The sequence below is a fragment of the Patagioenas fasciata genome, chromosome 7 (genome assembly GCF_037038585.1).
Source record: "Patagioenas fasciata isolate bPatFas1 chromosome 7, bPatFas1.hap1, whole genome shotgun sequence".
NCBI lineage: Eukaryota > Metazoa > Chordata > Aves > Columbiformes > Columbidae > Patagioenas > Patagioenas fasciata.
The window spans coordinates 35,242,077-35,262,153 of NC_092526.1; the positions used below are offsets into that span (position 1 = coordinate 35,242,077).

General features: G+C 43.5%; 1 protein-coding gene across 4 annotated transcripts in view; it reads right to left on the bottom strand.

Annotated features, from left to right (window-relative positions):
- The window catches only part of LOC136103412 (UDP-glucuronosyltransferase 1A1-like), a 38,394-nt gene that overhangs the window by 14,104 nt on the left and 4,213 nt on the right, over positions 1-20,077 (bottom strand). Inside the window, exon 1 of one of the 4 annotated variants that reach the window (XM_065841481.2) lies at positions 14,444-16,010. The exons of 1 other annotated variant lie outside the window; for it this stretch is intronic. In XM_065841481.2, the coding sequence (XP_065697553.1) occupies positions 14,444-15,280 (837 nt within the window). In that variant the 5' untranslated portion in view covers positions 15,281-16,010. Of the gene's footprint in view, positions 1-316; positions 1,103-6,133; positions 7,010-14,443; positions 16,011-20,077 lie in introns of those variants that run through there. 2 more of the 4 variants (XM_065841483.2, XM_071811341.1) reach the window with 2 other exon arrangements.

Genomic DNA, 20,077 nt, shown 5'->3' on the forward strand with positions numbered 1-20,077 from the left:
AACTGCCATGATTGTTTGACATTACTTGATATGCTTCCAACAAGCTTGGCTATACCTGGGCAGCTGTATAGCTTAGACAACTTCACCTAAGCTCTTCTGGAGAGAAACCCTTCAGCTGTTCACAGTGCAACAAAGCTAAGGTCTTCTGATCATCTATCAGAGCCTGAGATGATTGCTACTTCCAAATCAAGCCATCCTGCTATTCGATCACATTTGTGCTCAAGCACAAATACTGCTATAGGAAGCATTTAAAAAAGCAAATCTTAAATAATCACTAATAAATGCTATAATGCCCTTAATGGAAACAGCGACAAACCTTCGATAATGACTTCCTCTGACCACAGTTGATGCCTCCAACATAGACCATATTTGGCATTACTGGGCGCGGGTACTCAAAAACAAAGTCATATCTCATCAGCCAAAGGGATGCTTTGCTAAACAGTTCCAGTACTGTTACTTCTCTTTGAAGAAACTCAGAAGCTAAGTTCTCATATTTTAAATAAAAGAGATAGCAAAACAAATCTTCTGAAATCCCAACCAGAAGGTTCTTCACACGCTCTGTAAATGTCATGTGGTCTGCACTGGATGTGAAAGTCTTTGGCACATAAGAGAAAGGACTGGGGCACTGGGTGGCTTTGTAGTCCAAGGTACATGGAAGACCACGCATAAAGTACACTGAAGGGAGAGAGAGATACTCAGCAACGATTGGTCCACAAGGCAATACAGGATCTGTCATAATGGCATCAAATTTGGTATCATTGAGGTTCTTCATTAGTTCTTTGTTATATAAGAGATGCCGACAAGTAGAAGAGAATATGTTGGTCGATTCTGACATATTGATGAGTAAAAATGCAGATTTTTCTAGAATGGGAGAGTTATCAAAACTCTTTTCACCAATGGAATGGTAGCTTTCATCCAGAAACTCCTGTGTGTAAGGCACAGAGTATGTTTTGATGGTGAATGACTGTGAGCTGTTCAGGAGCAAAGTGGCTTCAGGAATCACTGCAACAACTTCATGCCCTCTCTCTCGGAGTTTCTCCAGAACCACACGCATGCTCAGCCAGTGACTTCCATCCTGAGGCACAACCAAGAGCTTCCCACCCTCTGCCAAACTCCAGAAAGAAAGAAAAAGAACAAACCCGTCGGGTATATGGTATCTCCACATAAATACCATGCTGCTGTTGGCAGGAAAATAAACAAATGAACTGTTCCTTCTTCTTCCGAGTCACATATGAAAGCAAAATATCGCACCTCATTTATAACCTCATGGTCTTTATAACTTTGTGGTCTTTAATCCCTGCCTCCACAAAATGTTTACTGAGAGAGGTTGGAGTCCAAAGATCACGTTTTAAACTGTGATAAAAGCATTTATAACAGTGCTATCAAGGGAGCTAAAGCAAGAAGTACTTCCGTGCATTTGTGTTATCTTAAATGAAACAACGAGCAGGGCCTTCAATTTGCAGAGGTAGCAGTTGTTTTTAAAGGGATTTTTCTGGATCAGGGTGGTTTGAGGTGAGTCACTGTGCACATTCCTGTCCTGTGCCAGATTTAAAGTCAGGAGCACTTCTTTCCTGCTTTTATGGCCACTGGATTTCTCCAGAGAGTTTATAGTATAAGAAGCATGTTGTACTATTGACACAAAAGATATAGATCTCCAACCTTCCCTCTTACAGCTTCTCTCAGAAAGGTGCCTGGCGGTCACACGCGATGTTCTACACATGGAGCAGGAGCTGGCACGCCAAGCAGTGGTGTCACCAAAGTTTGTGTAACGCATCAATCAAACACCTCTTTGTGTAGACAGTGATGCAGCAGAGTATGCAGCTCTTGCTCAAGAGGGGAGCGCAACTCTGTAAGAGTTCATAGGTGAGTAGCTCAAGGTCAAAGATCTTTTTGAAGGCAATGGTACTACAGAATATGTGGTCTTTTCTCAAGAAGGACCATAAGAGAACATAGGTGAGAGGCTACAGGCCGAATGTTTTTAAATGTTCTTAATATTAACTGCTTTTCAAAAGAAGTTAATAAGATTTGGCTGTGGTATAAGCCAAAAGAAGTCCTCACTTGTGTCCTGTGCTTACCAGAAGAGGAAGGCAGCAATTCTGAGCTGCTTCCGCGTGTGCTGTGATAAGATTTGTAAGGAAAAAGAAAACCAACCATGTTGGAAATCCTGTTCTCTATAACACTCGACTACAGCCTACAGCTATTCAATGGGAAGTAACAATGACGACAGAGCCCAACTTCTCTGGCTATCAATAAATAGTAGAATATGGGCTACAAATGGCAGTTTGAAAGATTCAGACTGAACGTTTGGAAAAAGCTTTTAAGCTCTGAGCTTTTGAAGGTTTGCCTGTATAAGAGCATGGCTGACGTGATCTGATGTGGAAGATAGTCCCACTCCAAGGACTTGTTTAGATAGCCAAATCAGGTTGATTTGCATGGGATTTCAGTGAATTATTAAATTATTCTTGAAAAACTGAGTTGACACTACAGCAAATGATGCAATGGATAGTCAGGGGGTAGACGGCTGAATTAAATAGGCCCTGGTAAACAAAGCAGTGGGAGCACATGCGAAGGCACACGAAAACTTTCAAGATAAACCTAGAAAAGCAGATATCTGCAGTTTGTGCTTAAAGAAGTGCCTGGCCAGGCAGATTTTATCTGCCAGTAAGGAATATTTCATGGAAAGGGAAAAACTGGATGCCAAAAGCTGGCAAATTTACAAATCCAGACAAGATAAAGGAAGGGTACAGTCCTAAAAAGGTTCTCCATATGGCACGTTTAAAAAAAAAAAGTGGTTCTCATAAGCCAGCAAGAAGGACTATAACATCTAAGAACTCTACATTTGAGAGGAAGGAGTTTCGGGCACCAATACAGTCCCTTTCTGCAGCCTGTTTAAGCAGAACTTTCTGTCTAGCTGACCATGAGGTGATGTTAAAAGACTAAAAACTACAGGAGGTGGACAGAAGGTATTGTCGTGTACCAGAGGGTTAGCTGCAGTACCTGTGAGTGCATTTCACATTTCATCAATAAAGAGGAACAGATCTCACACAACAAGGCGATGTGGCATTACATATGCCCTAAGGTGGTAGTAACATACTCAGGTAGGTACCACAGAGTTGCAAACATGCTGTTGCCATATGCTAACGTATAAGGAGCCCTCAGTTCTCAGACTCATCAGATTTCAAAGGAGTAGTATATTTCACGAGGGCAAAATGTTACAATTGCACAAAAGTTTACAAACTGTTTAATGAGTTATCAAGTTTTAGTAACTTTTTTATAAATGCTCTATGTTCCCTCCACTTGCTGTATGGAAACTTTCTGCCCTGTCCTTTCAAGTGGTAAAAGTTTAATTCATGGGTGGTTCGTGGTTGCAGAGATACAGCGATTTCAAATTGGGTCCATCATTTCAACACCCTCTATAATGCTATAAAACAACATTAAAATAAACAGGTAAGCAAGCAAACCAACCAAAACAAACAAAACAACACAAACCCCCTTCCAACACACATCTCAAGGCTAATGGCACAATCATAAGAGTTCAAAAGTTGCATAACTGGATTTAGAGTAGCACGCAAACACCATTTCACTTCTGTATGAGTCCAGAGACTGAAGTCCACTAACTGAACAGCAAGTTCAGACGATTCCAAAGGCAAGGGTGAAAAGAGATATCTATCAGGAGAAAGAAAAGCTGAAGAACAGGGTTGAGTGCTGAGGCTGTACACTGTGATTACCTCTTTTGTAAGTCTGCAAATCCTGACAGGCAGAATGTACCTCTTATTAACCACCCAAATCCCTTTTACATTCATAGGGTCTGCCTACAAAAAATCTGGTGATGTTGAGTGGCTTTTGTGGTTTTTTTTGAGCATGGTTTGAAAAAGTGCTGCCTTTTGTTTGCTTTAAGCTTGCTGCCAACTCCTTCGGTGTTAGTCACAGGCTAAGTACGGGAGAAACTCTGTATCAGTTCCCCTTTCACCACCATTAAGCTTTTCCAGATTTTATAGACCTCTGTCACGGACCCTGTGCCATAGTTCTTTCCATAGGCTTAGCTATATGGTTTGTTGCATCGCTGCTTTTCTGGACCGAGTGGCAATTTGAAATCCTCTTAATGCTTCAGTTTTGCTGCATGAGATGCAGCTTTTTCTGAAAAATTAGCCCTATTTCATTGTTTCGCAAAGTCAAGATCTGAAAAACTTATTTAACAGGAATAGTTATTTCTAAATATAGAAGCTGTGCTGTTATTCTATAAACCATCAAATATATTTGAATACACATTCAAAAATCTGAAATAAATCGAACATACATGTTATAGGAATAAATTAGGGTAACTTATACTTTATTTTTATGATGCCAGTTAACACTTCAAATACATCATTGGCCTGGAATACGCAAAAAGAATGCCACAAGCTGCAGAAATGGGCCAGGAGGAGCCTCATGAAGATCAGCAAAGGCAAAAGCGAATTTCTGCTGTCGGGGTGGGATAACCCAGTGCCACAGGACAGAGTGCACTCCAGATGGACAGACAGCAGCTCTGCAGAAAATGACCTGGAGTCTTTGTGGACAAGAAGATAAATAAGAATCAGCAGTGTGGCCATGCACCCTTGAGACAATAGTGTCCTGAGCTATGCAGGTGAGACTGTAGCCAGCTTATTGAGAGAGGTGATCCTTCTCTGTTTAGCACTTGGGAGACGTGAAGATGTGTACCTAGTCTGGGGCTCTCCAGTACAAGAAAGACATTGACGTGCTGGAGCAGGTCCAGCCAAAGCCAAGGGGATGGTTAGGAGCTGGGGACCACTGAGAAAGACGAGCTTGCTCAGGATTCAGAAGAGAAGGCTGACAAGAGATCTTACTGCTGTCTTCAAATCCCCTTGTGGGAGAGCATAAAGAAGACAGAACCCCACTCTTCTCAGAGATCACAGTGACAGGACAAGAGGCAACAGACACAAGCAGCCACATGGAAAATTGGAATTGGATACAGTAATAAATTTTAGATATATTAAAGTGTTTTCACTATAATGGTCAAAGGAGGTATTCAAATACATTCAACAAGACGTAGAATGGAACAACCTGAACTGGATGTGCTTTGACTAGGAGGCTGGCTGAGAGTCCTGAAAATGACCTTCCAAATGAAAGTATTTAAGGGGTCTATGATAACTCAAAACACAGAGAATCCTTCTTTTAAGAAAGAAAAAAGACAGGGATGTAGAGGAAATCAGCAACAACAAGTTGGCCCACAGGATGTGTTGAAGGTCTGCCTTGCAGCACATCAACAGCCCTGGGTGATGAGGCACTGAGCAACCTGCTCTAATGTCCAAGCTGGCTTTGAGCAGAGGTGCAAGGCCAACGAGGAGTTTCCCAGAGCTAATTCCAGACACAGCTCTTTATCTGGCTTTATACTGTGACATTAGGATCTACACCGGTGCATGCTAGATGTGGTGAGAGTGCCAGATAAGCTCTATCTGGTTCTATTAGAAAAGCTTTCGCAGCTCATTTGCCTTTGAGCAGAATCTGTCAGGCCACCATAGCCCCCTCAGGCAAAGTGAGATTGACTTTTTTCTCAGATCTCACATAGCCGTCACCACGGTCAAACCTTGTAAATGAAGACAGTGCTTCTTAGCCTCAGAGTCCACAACCTGCAGCATTCCTGCTGATTCCAGCTTTGGAAAAACCCTTGGGAAGCAGACAAGTTCATTGACGAAGAAAGAAGTGGTAAGGCAGCAAGGGTGCACCAGGACAGAAGCCTGATGTGCCTTTCTCAGTAAGTAGCAGACCCTGCAATGATTTGCAGGGTTGTATACATTATACCTGACTGCAAGGCTTTGACAGCCCCTCAGACTTGCCTGCTGCTCATCCATCACTCACAAACAAACAGAGTACCAAATTACTCAACATTACACAATATAGCTTCAAATACACATAATGAAAAGGCATCAACTGAGCGTAATTTATAAGAGAAAAGGTATAGCTGCCTAATGGGAAAACGGAAAGTGGGGAAGAAAGTAGAGAAAAATTATTTCTTTCATGAGTATTTGCCTAACTCACCCAAACAGGAACTTGATTCCTATCCGCAATACAGAATTCCACAATTGTGAACACATACGTCTATCAGAGCAAAAATTAAAAACACAGCGTGACCCACCTGTGTTAGCTTCTTGTGAGCACAGTTTACTCCTCCAATCACAATGATGTTGGGCATCAAAGGTCTTGGATAATCTAACACAAAATCTAGCCTCAAGAGCCAAATGGAAGCCGGGCGTAAGAGATCCATCACAGTCACGTCCCGCTGGAGGAATTCGGAAGCCAGTTTTGCGTACGGTTGAAAGGCAAAATCACAGAAAAAATAATTTGGTGTTTCAAAGATTAGATTCTTCACCCGCTGGAGAAAGTTCATGCGATCTGTAAGATCTGTGAACATCCTGGGAACATAAGAAGGGGGACTGGGACACTGAGTGGCTTGAAGGTCTAAACTACATGGTATACCTCGCAAAAAAAACACGGAAGGGAGTGAAAGATGCTCAGCCAGTATCGGCCCACAGAGTAGTACAGGGTCTGTAAGGATGGCATCAAACTGACTCTGTTCGAGATACCTGAGAAGCTCTTTGTTGTACAATAAGTGTGAACAGCTAGAGAATGCAAGATCAAAGAATCTTTTCATGCTCTTGTATATTTTAAGAGATCTTTCCAGAACAGTTCCTTCTTCAAGTACTGTTTGTATAAATACTTCGAAAGTGCGATCCAGCTCTTCGTGTGTGTAAGGCACTGGGTACATTTTCATAACGAAATTATCTGTTGGCTTTATGTGGAGAGCGACTTCAGGTGAAACGACAACTATTTCATGTCCCTTCTGCTTCAGACCGTCCAACGCTTCCTTCATGCTGAGCCAATGACTCCCATCCACTGGCACCACCAGCAGCTTCCCACCAGCAGCCAAGCTGAGCATGGACAGGAGCAGAACCAGCGTCACCATGACGTGTGGATGAGCACTAAGCACCAGGACCATTTCCACAGAAACCTGGTGAGTGCTGCCCAGAAAGAAAACCACTGGTGACACTGGAGCAAGAGCACCAGCTCTGCACTTTTAAGCAATCTGTGCTTCTGTCTATCTTTTGATCCTTGGAGGTATTTGCTGTGTGGTAAATGGATAATCATTCAATTGATAAAGGGCCGCGTAATAAACATTTAATTCCAGCCAAGCCCACAGGCTGGTGTTGCATGATGGATGCATGAACTAAAGCCTATCAATTTTTATTAGAGTAACAGTAAAGAGTGTCCTAGGAAGGAGGTAGGGTTGATTCTGGGTGGGACCGCACTTCTTCCCTCTGGATGAACCTTTTGCAAGTGCAGGAGATATGTCTTGTGTTGCCCAGATAAAATATTCCCGGCTCTGTGCTTTTAAGCAAGCTGTGCTGTGGTTCTCTGAGTGGTCTTTAGATTTATTTGCTGTGTGGTAAATGTATAATTATGCGTATGGCAAAGGTGGAATAAGGGGTGTTAAGGTACAGCAGACAACAATCAGAGTGGCAGCTAAACTGGGAAACACCCACTTCTTTGTAGTGGAGGAACACTAGGATTTAAGAAAATGTGGGATCCTTAAATAAATGGTCTGCTCAAAAATGCACAATAGTTCCACAATTAACAGATCATTAATTTTCCAAACAAGGATTTTCAGTATAAGGAAAATCTTCCTCTCCTACCAGTCCAAATAATTTTTTATTTGTTAAAGGCTGGAAAAATATTAATGCTTCACATAGGAAATGGTCTGGTTTCTTTACCAGTTTTATATCTTGACACTGTAATGTAAATGGAAAATTGGCTACCGAAGTTCATTTCCCTGAAAGGCCTCTTTTTAGAAGGATGAAGCAGGAGTTGGAGGGAGGAAGGATAAAGGCATATTGTTTTGCCAGATACATTTAAAACTGGATTAGCAACTTTGAAATTCCATTCTGGATCAGCCTAGGAAGAGCATGCCCTAGGGCCACGAAAGCAAACAACACTAATGCATAGACAGGATTTGCGGACAATCAGACATAAATATAATAATTATTGCACATAATTAATTTTGACCATAGTGTAATTTACGATAGAGGTTGATGGTATGCACCAGAACTTTTTTAAGAACATTTACCAAATTACTGGATTTCTAGGTGCACCCTTTCCAGGGAAACGTTTCAGAAGGCAGTGTGAGCTGCTGCAGATGGCTCAGTGCTGGGGAGCAGCTACAAAAACCTCCAATGGTTCTGCAGAAAATTGCGTAAGGAATCCATACAATAGAAGGATAAACCTAGACTGACAAAGCAACTAGTCGTGCATTATGACACTTTATTTCTAGATTATGGAAGGATGGTTCTCCTAACAAAAAAGATTCATTGTTTTTAAAAATCAGTTGTGAAAGTAAAACAAATAGTTTCAGATAATACCCATCTGGCATACATAAGCACCAGAGCTGCCTGCTAAGTTGGGGATCACCCTCACTGATGGGTGTGTGGCTTGTTAGGGAGAGTGGACTGATAAACTACTTCCAGTTTGCCCAAAGAAAACAACTGCATAAGCAAAAATGCTTAGATCCTGCTAATGCTATAGAAGACTACCTGGAAGAATGGGAGAGAATTAAAATCAACCCAGTTTTTCACCTATTTTGTCTTTACAGTATACCTTAATGCAAGTATAAATCCCACAAACTCAAGTATACAATTATACATAGAGCATTTGTAAACAGCCTTTTCCCTTCAAAGCTTAACATACTTCATAAAGGAAATCACTGACCTGAGGCAAGGGCTTTTTCTTTCCACAATTTATACCTCCAATGAAAGCTACGTTGGGCATCGCTGGCATGGCATACTCAAAAACAAAATCCATTCTTTTAAGCCAAATAGATCCATGGCTTAAGAGCTCTTTCGTTGTTACTGGTCTGTGGAGAACATCTGAGGCCAGAAGTTCAAATGGCAAATAGGCAAAATTGCAAAGAAAGGATTCTGATGATTTCAGAAGTAAGTTTTCCACACGCTGCAGAAACGTCATGTGGTCTGAGCTGTCTGTAAATGTTCTTGGGAGGGTCTGGACACTGGGTAGCCTACAAATCAAAACTGCAGGGGAGTCCCCATAAAAAGAAAACAGATGGGATAGAGAGATGCAGAGCCAGTATTTGTCCACATGATACAACGGGATCTGTGAGAACAGCATTAAATTTACTCCCTTCAAGATACAGCATCAGATCCTTATTGTGCAGTAAATTGGTACAGGAGGAGAAGTAGAGACTGGAGATGACTTGAACTTCTTCATAAAGCGCAGTAGTCCTTTGAAGAAAAGATCTTCTCTCAAAAAGGTCATTCGCAAATGAACGCGTGCTTGCTCCCAGTTCTTCCCCCGTTAAAGGCACTGGATACATTTTGAGAGTGTTATTCAGACGCCTTCATGTTCCAGCTTACTTCTGGTGCAACAACGACAATTTCGTGACCTTTCTGGCTGAGGGCCACCAGCAATGAGCCCATGCTGACCCAGTGACTCCCATGCAGTGGCACCACCACCAACTTTCTACCACGGGCTAAGCAAAACAGAGACAGGAAAACCACAACTCCTGCAGAAATTAAATAACTGGATTTACTTACATGAGCCATGTTGCTAGAAATCCAAGGCTCAGCTGCCCTGATCTAACAGATTTTAAGTAGACCCCACAGCCCCTTGCCAGATTCTTGCATTCCCCCTTAATGATCTACTTTTTCCAGCAAAACCAGTCATTGTTCAAGGCACTGATGAATCATTTAAGGAACAGTGATAAATCACCTTGGGTTGAGCAGAACTGGGCTTGGTATCTGAGGCAGCCTTGTGATGAATCCTTTCTGATTGATTCCCTGAGCTGATGGATGTTGAATTGAAAATACAATCAGACTGTGTAAAAACAATATCCCAAGTCTTTGAATAGTGCTGGCACTTGGAAGTAACTGCACTTGCAGATGTTAAAATGGCTTTCTTGCTTTCCTTTTCCCCTTTCTTTTCGATAAGCATTTTACAGTTGTTCTGAAATGATTGTCAAGTTTATATTTAAATCACAGTATCACAGTATCACAGTATGTTTGGGATTGGAAGGGACCTCAAAAGATCATCTAGTCCAATCCCCCTGCTGGAGCAGGAACGCCTAGGTGAGGTCGCACAGGAATGTGTCCAGGCGGGCTTTGAATGTCTCCAGGGAAGGAGACTCCACAACCTCCCTGGGTAGCCTGTTCCAGTGCTCTGTTACCCTCACTGAGAAGAAGTTCTTTCTCAAATTTAAGTGGAACCTCTTGTGTTCCAGCTTGATCCCATTGCCCCTTGTCCTATCATTGTTTGCCACTGAGAAGAGCCTGACTCCATCCTCGTGGCACTCACCCTTTATATATTTATAAACATTAATTAGGTCACCCCTCAGTCTCCTCTTCTCCAAACTAAAGAGCCCCAGCTCCCTCAGCCTTTCTTCATAAGGGAGATGCTCCACTCCCTTAATCATCTTTGTTGCCCTACGCTGGACCCTCTCCAGCAGTTCCCTGTCCTTCTTGAACTGAGGGGCCCAGAACTGGACACAATATTCCAGATGGGGTCTCACCAGGGCAGGGTAGAGGGGAAGGAGGACCTCTCTCGATCTACTGACCACCCCCCTTGCAATACACCCGAGGATGCCATTGGCCTTCCTGGCCACAAGGGCACAGTGCTGGCTCATGGTCATCCTGTTGTCCACCAGGACCCCCAGGTCCCTTTCCCCTACACTGCTCTCTAATAGGTCATTCCCCAACCTATACTGGAACCTGGGGTTGTTCCTGCCCAGATGCAGGACTCTACACTTTCCCTTGTTAAATTCCATCAGGTTATCCCCCGCCCAACTCTCCAGCCTGTCCAGGTCCCACTGGATGGCAGCACAGCCTTCTGGCGTGTCAGCCACTCCTGCCAGCTTAGTGTCATCAGCAAACTTGCTGATGGTACACTCAATTCCCTCGTCTAAATCATTAATGAATATATTGAATAATATTGGCCCCAGTACTGACCCCTGAGGCACTCCACTAGATACTGGCCTCCAACTGGACTCTGCACCATTGACCACCACTCTCTGGCTTCTCTCTTTAAGCCAGTTTGCAACCCACCTCACTACTCTATTGTCTAGACCACACCTCCTCAATTTAGCTGTGAGGATGCTGTGAGAGACTGTGTCAAAGGCTTTACTGAAGTCAAGGTAGACCACATCCACCGCTCTGTCGTCATCCATCCACCTTGTTACATTCTCATAAAAGGCTATGAGGTTGGTCAAGCATGACTTACCCTTGGTAAAGCCATGCTGACTGCCCCTAATGACCCTCTTTTCCCTGATGTGCCTTGAGATGACACCAAGGATAAGCTGTTCCATTACTTTTCCAGGGACAGAGGTGAGGCTGACCGGTCTATAATTACCCGGGTCCTCCTTCTTGCCCTTTTTAAAGACTGGAGTGACATTTGCTTTCCTCCAATCCTCGGGCACCTCTCCCGTTTCCCAAGACTAGGCAAAAATGATGGAGAGCGGTCTAGCAATGACTTCAGCCAGCTCCCTCAGCACCCGCGGATGCATCCCATCTGGACCCATGGATTTATGGATGTCCAGACTATTTAATTGTTCCCTAACCCAGTCCTCATTGACTAAAGCAAACTCCTCCATTGACCTGGCTTCATCCGGGGTCTCAGGGGTACAGGGTTCCCCAGGACAGCCTCCAGCGGAGTAGACAGAGACAAAGGCGGCATTCAGCAATTCTGCCTTCTCTGTGTCTTCTGCCACCAGGGCACCCACCTCATTCATCAGTGGGCCTACATTGCCTCTGGTATTAGTTTTATCTGCTATGTATTTGAAAAAGTTCTTCTTGCTGTCCTTGACCCCTCTCGCCAGCTGTAATTCTAAGGAGGCCTTGGCTACCCTAGCTGCCTTCCTGCATCCTCTAACAGCAGCCTTATATTCCTCCCAAGTGGCCAGCCCCTGCTTCCATGACCTGTAAACTCTCCTCTTCTGCTTGAGCATACCCAACAGATCCCTATTCAACCACGCAGGCCTTCTGGCTCCCTTCCTCGACTTCCTACGTGTGGGGATGCTCTGATCCTGAGCATGGAAGAAGCAATCTCTGAATGCAATCCAGCTCTCTTGGGCCCCTTTTCCTTCAAGCAGTCTTGCCCATGGGATTTCCCCCAGCAATTGCTTGAAAAGGCCGAAATTAGCCCTGCCAAAGTCCAGGGTTGCAATTCTACTTGCTATTCTGTTCCTGCCACACGAGATGCTGAACTCCACCATCTCGTGGTCACTGCAACCCAGGCAGCCCTCGACCTTTACTGCTTCGACCAGACCCTCTTTGTTAGTGAGGATGAGATCCAGCAGTGTACCTCTCCTGGTCAGCTCCTCCACCATCTGCATGAGGAAGTTATCATCAATGCACTGGAGGAACCTCCTGGACTGTGGCTGGCTGGCTGAATGGTCCTTCCAGCAGACATCAGGGAAGTTAAAATCACCCACAACAACCAGGGCCTGTGACTGTGAGGCCACTCTCAGCTGCGCATAGAAGGCCTCATCAACTTCCTCAGCCTGATCTGGTGGCCTGTAATAGACACCTACAACAGTATCACCCCTGCCAGCCTGTCCCTTGATCCTGACCCATACACTCTCAACTCGTTCCTCATCCGCTCCTGGGCAGAATTTAGTACATTGCAGTTGCTCTCTCACATAGAGAGCAACTCCACCACCACGCCTGGCTGGCCTGTCTTTCCTGAAAAGGGCGTAGCCATCCATGACCACATTCCAGTCATGTGAACTGTCCCACCACGTTTCTGTAATTGCCACCAGATCATAATCTCCCGACCGAACATAGGATTCTAACTCCTCCTGCTTATTCCCCATGCTGCGCGCATTGGTGTACAGGCATTTCAGGGAGCGAGCAGAGAACACCAATTTCTCCCTAGGGGCACAGGAGGCCACCCAGTCCTCATGCCACTATACAGCACAATATCTGTGCAAATCCTAAGGAGGAGTCTCTGCGATTTACAGAGAGCTCAGCACTGGGGCCAGGTACACCACAAGGTACAAATTTATTACAATAAACAACATTGCAGCAGAGGCTTCTATCAGCAACGGAAAACTGCTGAGTCTGTGCTGTCAAGCACAATACCTCTTTGTTTTCATCCTGACCTACATCTCTGTGCTGCTCTCATTTCTTTTCTTTCTCCAGGAGCAACAGGAAGGAAAAGCCACTCAGTTCTTCTTGTACCTAGTTAAATATAGGAAAGCCTGGACAGAAATAGCCAGCAACAGCCCTCTTGTTTCAGGCCAGGAATTGATTTTAAATGGTAAGAGGTGGTGTTACTACTTCAGATGAAAAACTCAAAGTAAGATACCATGTCTGAGCAGTATTTCTGATAAACTTGTCAACCTGCAGGATTATATTGTTCCATGAGATGTAACTGTGTGATTTAGAGGCATAGGCGGAAGACAAGAAGAAATCAGGATGGAAGAATCAGTACTTCCGCAATAAATACTGCTGCTGGACTATGATCTTTATCCCCTGAGCACCATGAGAGTGAGCTTTGTCTTCAGAGGAAAGTCTGATTTTAATTTGGAGCTGCCACATGGCCTCTCCTGCAGGCAGGATGCCTAGAGGGTCTGCCTGGCTTTGGCCCTGAGAAGCTCTTAAGCAGCTCTGATGGACAGAACAGATAGGAAAAAAACTCCTCTCATAAAAGCAGCGGTGTAGAGGGCTGGTGGTAATTTGAAAGACTTTTGTGAAACAGCAAGTTCTGAACACTAGCAGCTCAACAGAAATGGGCAGTACTTTCAATGGGCAGCATCAGGTGAAGTACCAGGAAGGGTAAAGCAAAGCCTGAGGGTGGTTAAAGTTGGCTCTGGCAAGATGTGCCAGGCTTGTAAAATGCAAATCTATTTTCTTGTGAAGCTTCACTCATTTGTGTTCACAAAGGCCCATGAATTTGGGGGAAGAGTAGGAGTGGTGATAGGCAGGAGGAATCCATCCCCTAAGACTCAAGAAAAGCTGGCAAGTGAAAAAAGTTCAAGGGGAAAACAGAAGAAAGTCTGTTTATTTTTAAGTAGCATTCACAAAGGATAAACTTTATCCTTTCTAGGAAACAAAGTAATTTAGTGCATTTTTTGCATTAATTCCTGGGTGAGATGCTGTTTGTGTACCTGACTTCAGCTGGAATTAAACACAGCGTAGCATGTGATCTGCTCATTGAACGAAATCCCTGTGTTGGGCAGACCCAATGAAAGGAGATGGAATCACATCTTGTTCTGCTGGTCCACCATACCACTCAGTTTTTGGCTATAGAGAAAGCATTAACCTAAATTATCTCTTTAGGCAAGAAATGTCCATATCAAACACACCATTGGACCTCACTCAGATGGCACAGGTGTATGACTGCCAGAACTTTTCCCATGTTATACCCTTCCCAGCCAGACACTGACCTGAGATAATGGTTTCCTCTGTCCACAGTTTATGCCTCCAATGAAAACCATATTGGGCATGACAGGCATAGGATATTCAAAGACAAAGTCAGTTCTCTTCAGCCAAATGGATCCATGACTTAAAAGCTGAGTAATTGTCATTGGCTTTTGGAGAAAGTTTGAGGCCAGGCTTTCAAATGGTGAGAGGAGTATACTGCAGGTGAGATAGTCCGCAGTGGCAAGCAAGAAATTCCTCGTTCTCTGAGGAAATGTCATATGATCCGTATAGAGTGAGAAAAGTCGTGGGACGTAGGATGCTGGGTCTGGACTCTGAGCAGCTTGAATGTCTATACCACACGGGATGCCCCGCAAGAAGAAAACAGTAGGGATAGAGAAGTGCAAAGCAACTATCTGTCCACAGGGTGTCAGAGGATCTGTAAAGATGGCGTCAAATTTACTTTCTTCGATGTATTTCATAATCTCTTTGTTGTACAGTAAGGAACTGCAGAAGGCTTCAAACATGGCAACAGTCTTTCTGAAATGAACCCAGGTATTCACAAATCTCGTCAGGAAAGGCTCTTCACTAAAAAGGTTTTCACTGAGGGAGTGCACATGTTTTTCCATGTCTTCCTTTTTGAAAGGCACAGGATACATTTTGGTTTCATACATCTCTGAGGAATCTATCAGGATCCTGCTGTCTGGTGCGACAACGACTATTTCATGGCCTCTCGCGCCCAGCTCAGCCAGCACCTCCTTCATGCTCAGCCAGTGGCTGCCCTCCATGGGGATCACCAGCAGTTTCCCGGCGGTGGCAGCGCCCAGGCGGCACAGGAGTGGCAGCAGCACTGCCAGCAACATGCCGCGAGTCTGACAAGCAGGCACTCATGCACAGAGGGGCCAGGTGGGTTCACAAGTTTTTGTAGCTATAGTCCACCTCTGCAAACACACCGCTTGGCAGCGCTTTCTGATGTTGCTTCGCCCTTTGGCTTGCCTGGCGTTTCAAGCCCTCACAAGTTTGCACACAACGGCAGTTGCACTAGGTGATTAATGATTATAAAAGGTGGAGGACGAGGTTCGTACTTCAGAAGCAGGCTTGTGTGAACATGAGAAAGGTGTGTTTCCCATCATATGCTTCACTCTCCTAAGCTGTGAGTACATCTCATTGCCACACCCTTCTCCTTCCTATAGTAGGTCCACAGCCTCATGACACTTCTTCCCACCAGCCACCTTTCTGACATGACATTTACTGACAGCGCGCTCTGAGATACATGGGAACCCCAGAAGGAAACACATCCACAGAGCAGATGGGCAAAAACACTGCTGGGATTACCCCACATGGTAGTACTGAGTCTAGCAAGAGTGCATCAAAATTAGGTTTTTCCATCTAGTATTGGAGTTCTCTACGTCACTGAAGGCTGGCAGAGTTGTCACAGAGTGTAGTAAACTGATATTCTTTTAATAAGTATTTTCTAATGCAGCTGGGGCAAGTTGTACAGTGAAACATAACTTATAGTAAAGATAAATATGACGAATCAATGTTAAAGTACCTGGGGTTTGGGTTTTGCTTTTTTTTAATAACCAAAACCAGTTGGTACAACTGAAAAAATGAATTATTTTTTTCATTGGTGCAAACATGCTTTTTTTTAAAGATAAATAGCCAACAGAAAATCTTTCCACATCTCTACATATCTATCTAACCCCTTACCGAGTATAAAACTAAATTCCAAAACAGCAAGTCATCATTGTACCTCAGATAACATAAACTAACAACAGGTTTCTAATCATGAACCCATGAGTTCATGGTCCATATCAGTTTAGTTCATGACTGAAACAGTTCATGGACTCTCATCCTTCTCGATTGTAAATTGCTGGGGTTTTAGATGTTGGCGATAATCTCTCATCATAAAAATTTAAAAATAGGTGGCTGGGCGGGCGCCTTTGGGTTACAATTTGCTTGTCCAGAGCATTCAGGGCTCTACATCACTGGTGGAGCTTTCTGCATGCTTATATTCTCTAGCCTGGTGGGAAAGCTTTGATGCTATTGAGAACACGCTCTCCAAAAAGAACAGCCAGCTCCATCACGTGCACAGTCCCCATATCAGTAGTTTACAACACAGGACTAACTTAATGGGAATTTTTCAAACAGCCCAGGAGAAGATGATGTGCAGAAACAGATGTGCTGCTCATAACCTCTGAAAAGGCTGTCAAATGAACACTAGAAGATGATGCCTTCAAGCTAGACTGACAGATGAAGACAGACAGTCGTGTATCCCATGTGGGGCATTTGTGGACACCTGCTTGAGTCTTTAATAACCCCTCGGCAAACTTTCCCACTCCTGACTCCATGTCCTTTTGAAAGACCCCTTGCGACTGTCCTTCATTTGAACATATATAACCAGCCAGAGTGAACCAAGTGGCGTTAGAGACTGTCCTGGTAAGCAGACAGGCTCTGCCACTGCCAACACAAGCACTAAACATACTTATCTGGACAAAAGGGGAGGATATTAGGGCTTTCTTCTACACCACTCCGTTTCACAAATACTTACAATTTGCAATACTTGAGTATCTTTTTCCTGCTCTTCTGACTGCTATAGAATATGCTGTACTTGATTCAGAGACCTGGCTGATATCCAAAAGCCCGAATGGGAATTTATGGAAGGCATCCCCACCCAGAAAAGCTTAAAAACAATTAAATAGCCTACAAAAGAAGGAGCAGATTCATTTTTAAAAGGCTTTCCTTGATACCTTTACATAACAGGAAGGATGTAAATGAATCAGTCTGGCAGATGGATATGACAGAAAAAGAACTAATGAATAGTTAAAATCTTATTTCCTATAACCTTCAAAGTATATGAAAGGAAAATGGGTACACAGAAGTATGGATGGACAGTCCATGAGACAGCTGGAAAGGGAGGACACCATGGGGCAGACAGAGAGCAGACTGTGCTTATGGATGTTCTTCAGGCCCTTTCAGAGCAATATAGCCAAGTCCTTGGAGCCTGGTCTTGGTTGTAGGGACAGCTCTTACAGAGAGAAACTTCGATGAAATGGAAGCTACTACATCTGGCTCCTGTTAGTGAAGAAAGTTTGCAGCTCACCAAAATTCAGGTGAGCTTCAGTTCAACAAAACAGCTTATTATTTGCATAAAAGTTACATGTCACTTGGATTTTCATATCTGATAAGACATTGGATTTGCCAGGATATGATTTAACCTGAATGTTGGATCCTAGGAAATAACATTTCTGCATCATGCAAGATTTCTCATTAGCTTTCTATCATTAAATAGGTGCTGCCAGCTAGGTTTTGATCTAAGGATGCTTAAACATTTATGTTCTTGCCTTTTCAATGAAAACAACATGAAATTTCATACCTGAGAGAGTTTTTTCTTCTGATCACAGTTTATGCCTCAAATAAAAACCATGTTTGGCATCACTGGTCTCGGGAACTCAAACACAAAATCAAATCTCATTAGCCAAACAGATCCACGGCGTAGAAGGTCTGTAGCTGTCACTTTCTTTTGTAGTATCTCATTTGCAAGTTCTTCAACCAGAAATAATATAGGCTTACAGTAAATGACCTCCAGCAAATGGACTAGCATATTCGTCACGCATTGAGCAAATGTCATCTGATCTGAATGATTTAGGAAGGGTCTGGGGATATAAGGAGGAGGGTTTGGACACTGGGTAGCTTCAGAATCCATACCGCAAAAAAGTCCACGCAAGAAGTATACAGAAGGAACTGAAAGATACTCAGCAATTATTGGTCCACACATCAGAACTGGATCTGTGAAAACCACATCAAATTTGCTCTCTCTCAAATACTGTATCAGGTCTTTGTTGTGAAAAAGGCTCTCACAGTTGCTGAAAAATAATTTGGTAATTTCTAACGTGCTTTGATATATTGAAATAATTTTATTCAAAATAGATTCTTCAGAAATATGGGCATTAACAAAGGACTTGAGCACAACAGCATAATTTTCCTCTGTGTAACGTACTGGATATTCTTTCACTGTATAATTCTGAGGCTCCTTTGGCTTCAAATACAAATTTGTTGATGGTACAACCACAACAACTTTGCGTCCGTTTTGCTGGAGTTTCCCCACCACTGGGCACATGCTGAGCCAGTGACTTCCATCATGACGTACCACCAGGATCTTTCCACCTTCAGCAAAGATTAAAGATGATACCAGTCAGGAGCACTTCTTTCCAGCTTTTATGGCCACTGGATTTCTCCAGAGAGTTTATAGTGCAAGAAGCATGTGGTACTATTGACACAAAAGACATAGATCTCCAGCCTTCCCTCTTACACCTTTACTCAGAAAGGTGCCTGGCGGTCACACGCGATGTTCTACACACTGAGCAGGAGCTGGCACGCCAAGCAGTGGTGTCACCAAAGTTTGTGTAACACATTAACCAAACACCTCTTTGTGTAGACAGTGATGCAGCAGAGTATGCAGCTCTTGCACAAGAGTGGCCATAAGAGTTCATAGGTGAGTAGCTCAAGGTCAAAGATCTTTTTGAAGGCAATGACACCACAGAATATGTGGTCCTTGCTCAAGAAGGGCCATAAGAGTTCATAGGTGAGAGGCTACAGGACAAATGTTTTTTAAGTTCTTAATAATACCTGCTTTTCAAAAGAAGTTAATAAGGCTTGGCTGTGGCATCCTGTGGAAATCTTATTCTCTGTAACACTCAACTACAGCCTACAGTTATTCAATGGGAAGTAACAATGATGACAGAGTCCAACTTCTCTGGCTATCAATAAATAGTAGAATATGGGCTACAAATGGTAGACTGAGTGTTTGGAAAAAGCTTTTTAGTTCCAAGCTTTTGAAGGTTTGCCGGTGTAAGAGCATGGCTGACGTGATCTGATGTGGAAGATAGTCCCACTCCAAGGACTTGTTTAGATAGCCAAATCAAGTTGATTTGCATGGGATTTCAGTGAATTATTAAATTACTCTTAAGAAACTGAGTTGACACTACAGCAAATGATGCAATGGATAGTCAGGGGGTAGATGGGTGAATTAAATAGGCCCTGGTAAACAAAGCAGTGGGAGCACATGCGAAGGCACATGAAAACTTTCAAGATACACCTAGGAAAGCAGATATCTGCAGTTTGTGCTTAAAGAAGTGCCTGGCCAAGCAGATTTTATCTGCCAGTGAGGAATATTTCATGGAAAGGGAAAAGCTGGATGCCAAAAGTTGGCAAATTTAGAAAATCCACACAAGATAAAGGAAGGGTATGGTAGCTAAAATAGAGCAGTTTCTTGTGGAGAAGAGGAACTGTTTCAGACTCCAAATGAAGCAGACTGGATCAGAGAGAGCTCTGAATGTTTTCTTCATGCTGTGTAGCAGCCTGGAAGAGTTGTCATAGAGCAGGTAAGAGTGATGGGATATCTGTTTCATGGATGTCTACCTTTGCTGAAGGTAGATGAGTGTGACAAGCACATTTTGAGGCTAATACCAAGTGTGTCTTAAAATGGTTCTCCATATGGCACGTTAAAAAAAAAAAAAAAAAAAAGTGGTTCTCGTAAGGCAGCAAGAAGGACTATAACATCTAAGAACTCTACATTTGAGAGGAAGGAGTTTCGGGCACCAATACAGTCCCTTTCTGCAGCCTGTTTAAGCAGAACTTTCTGTCTAGCTGACCATGAG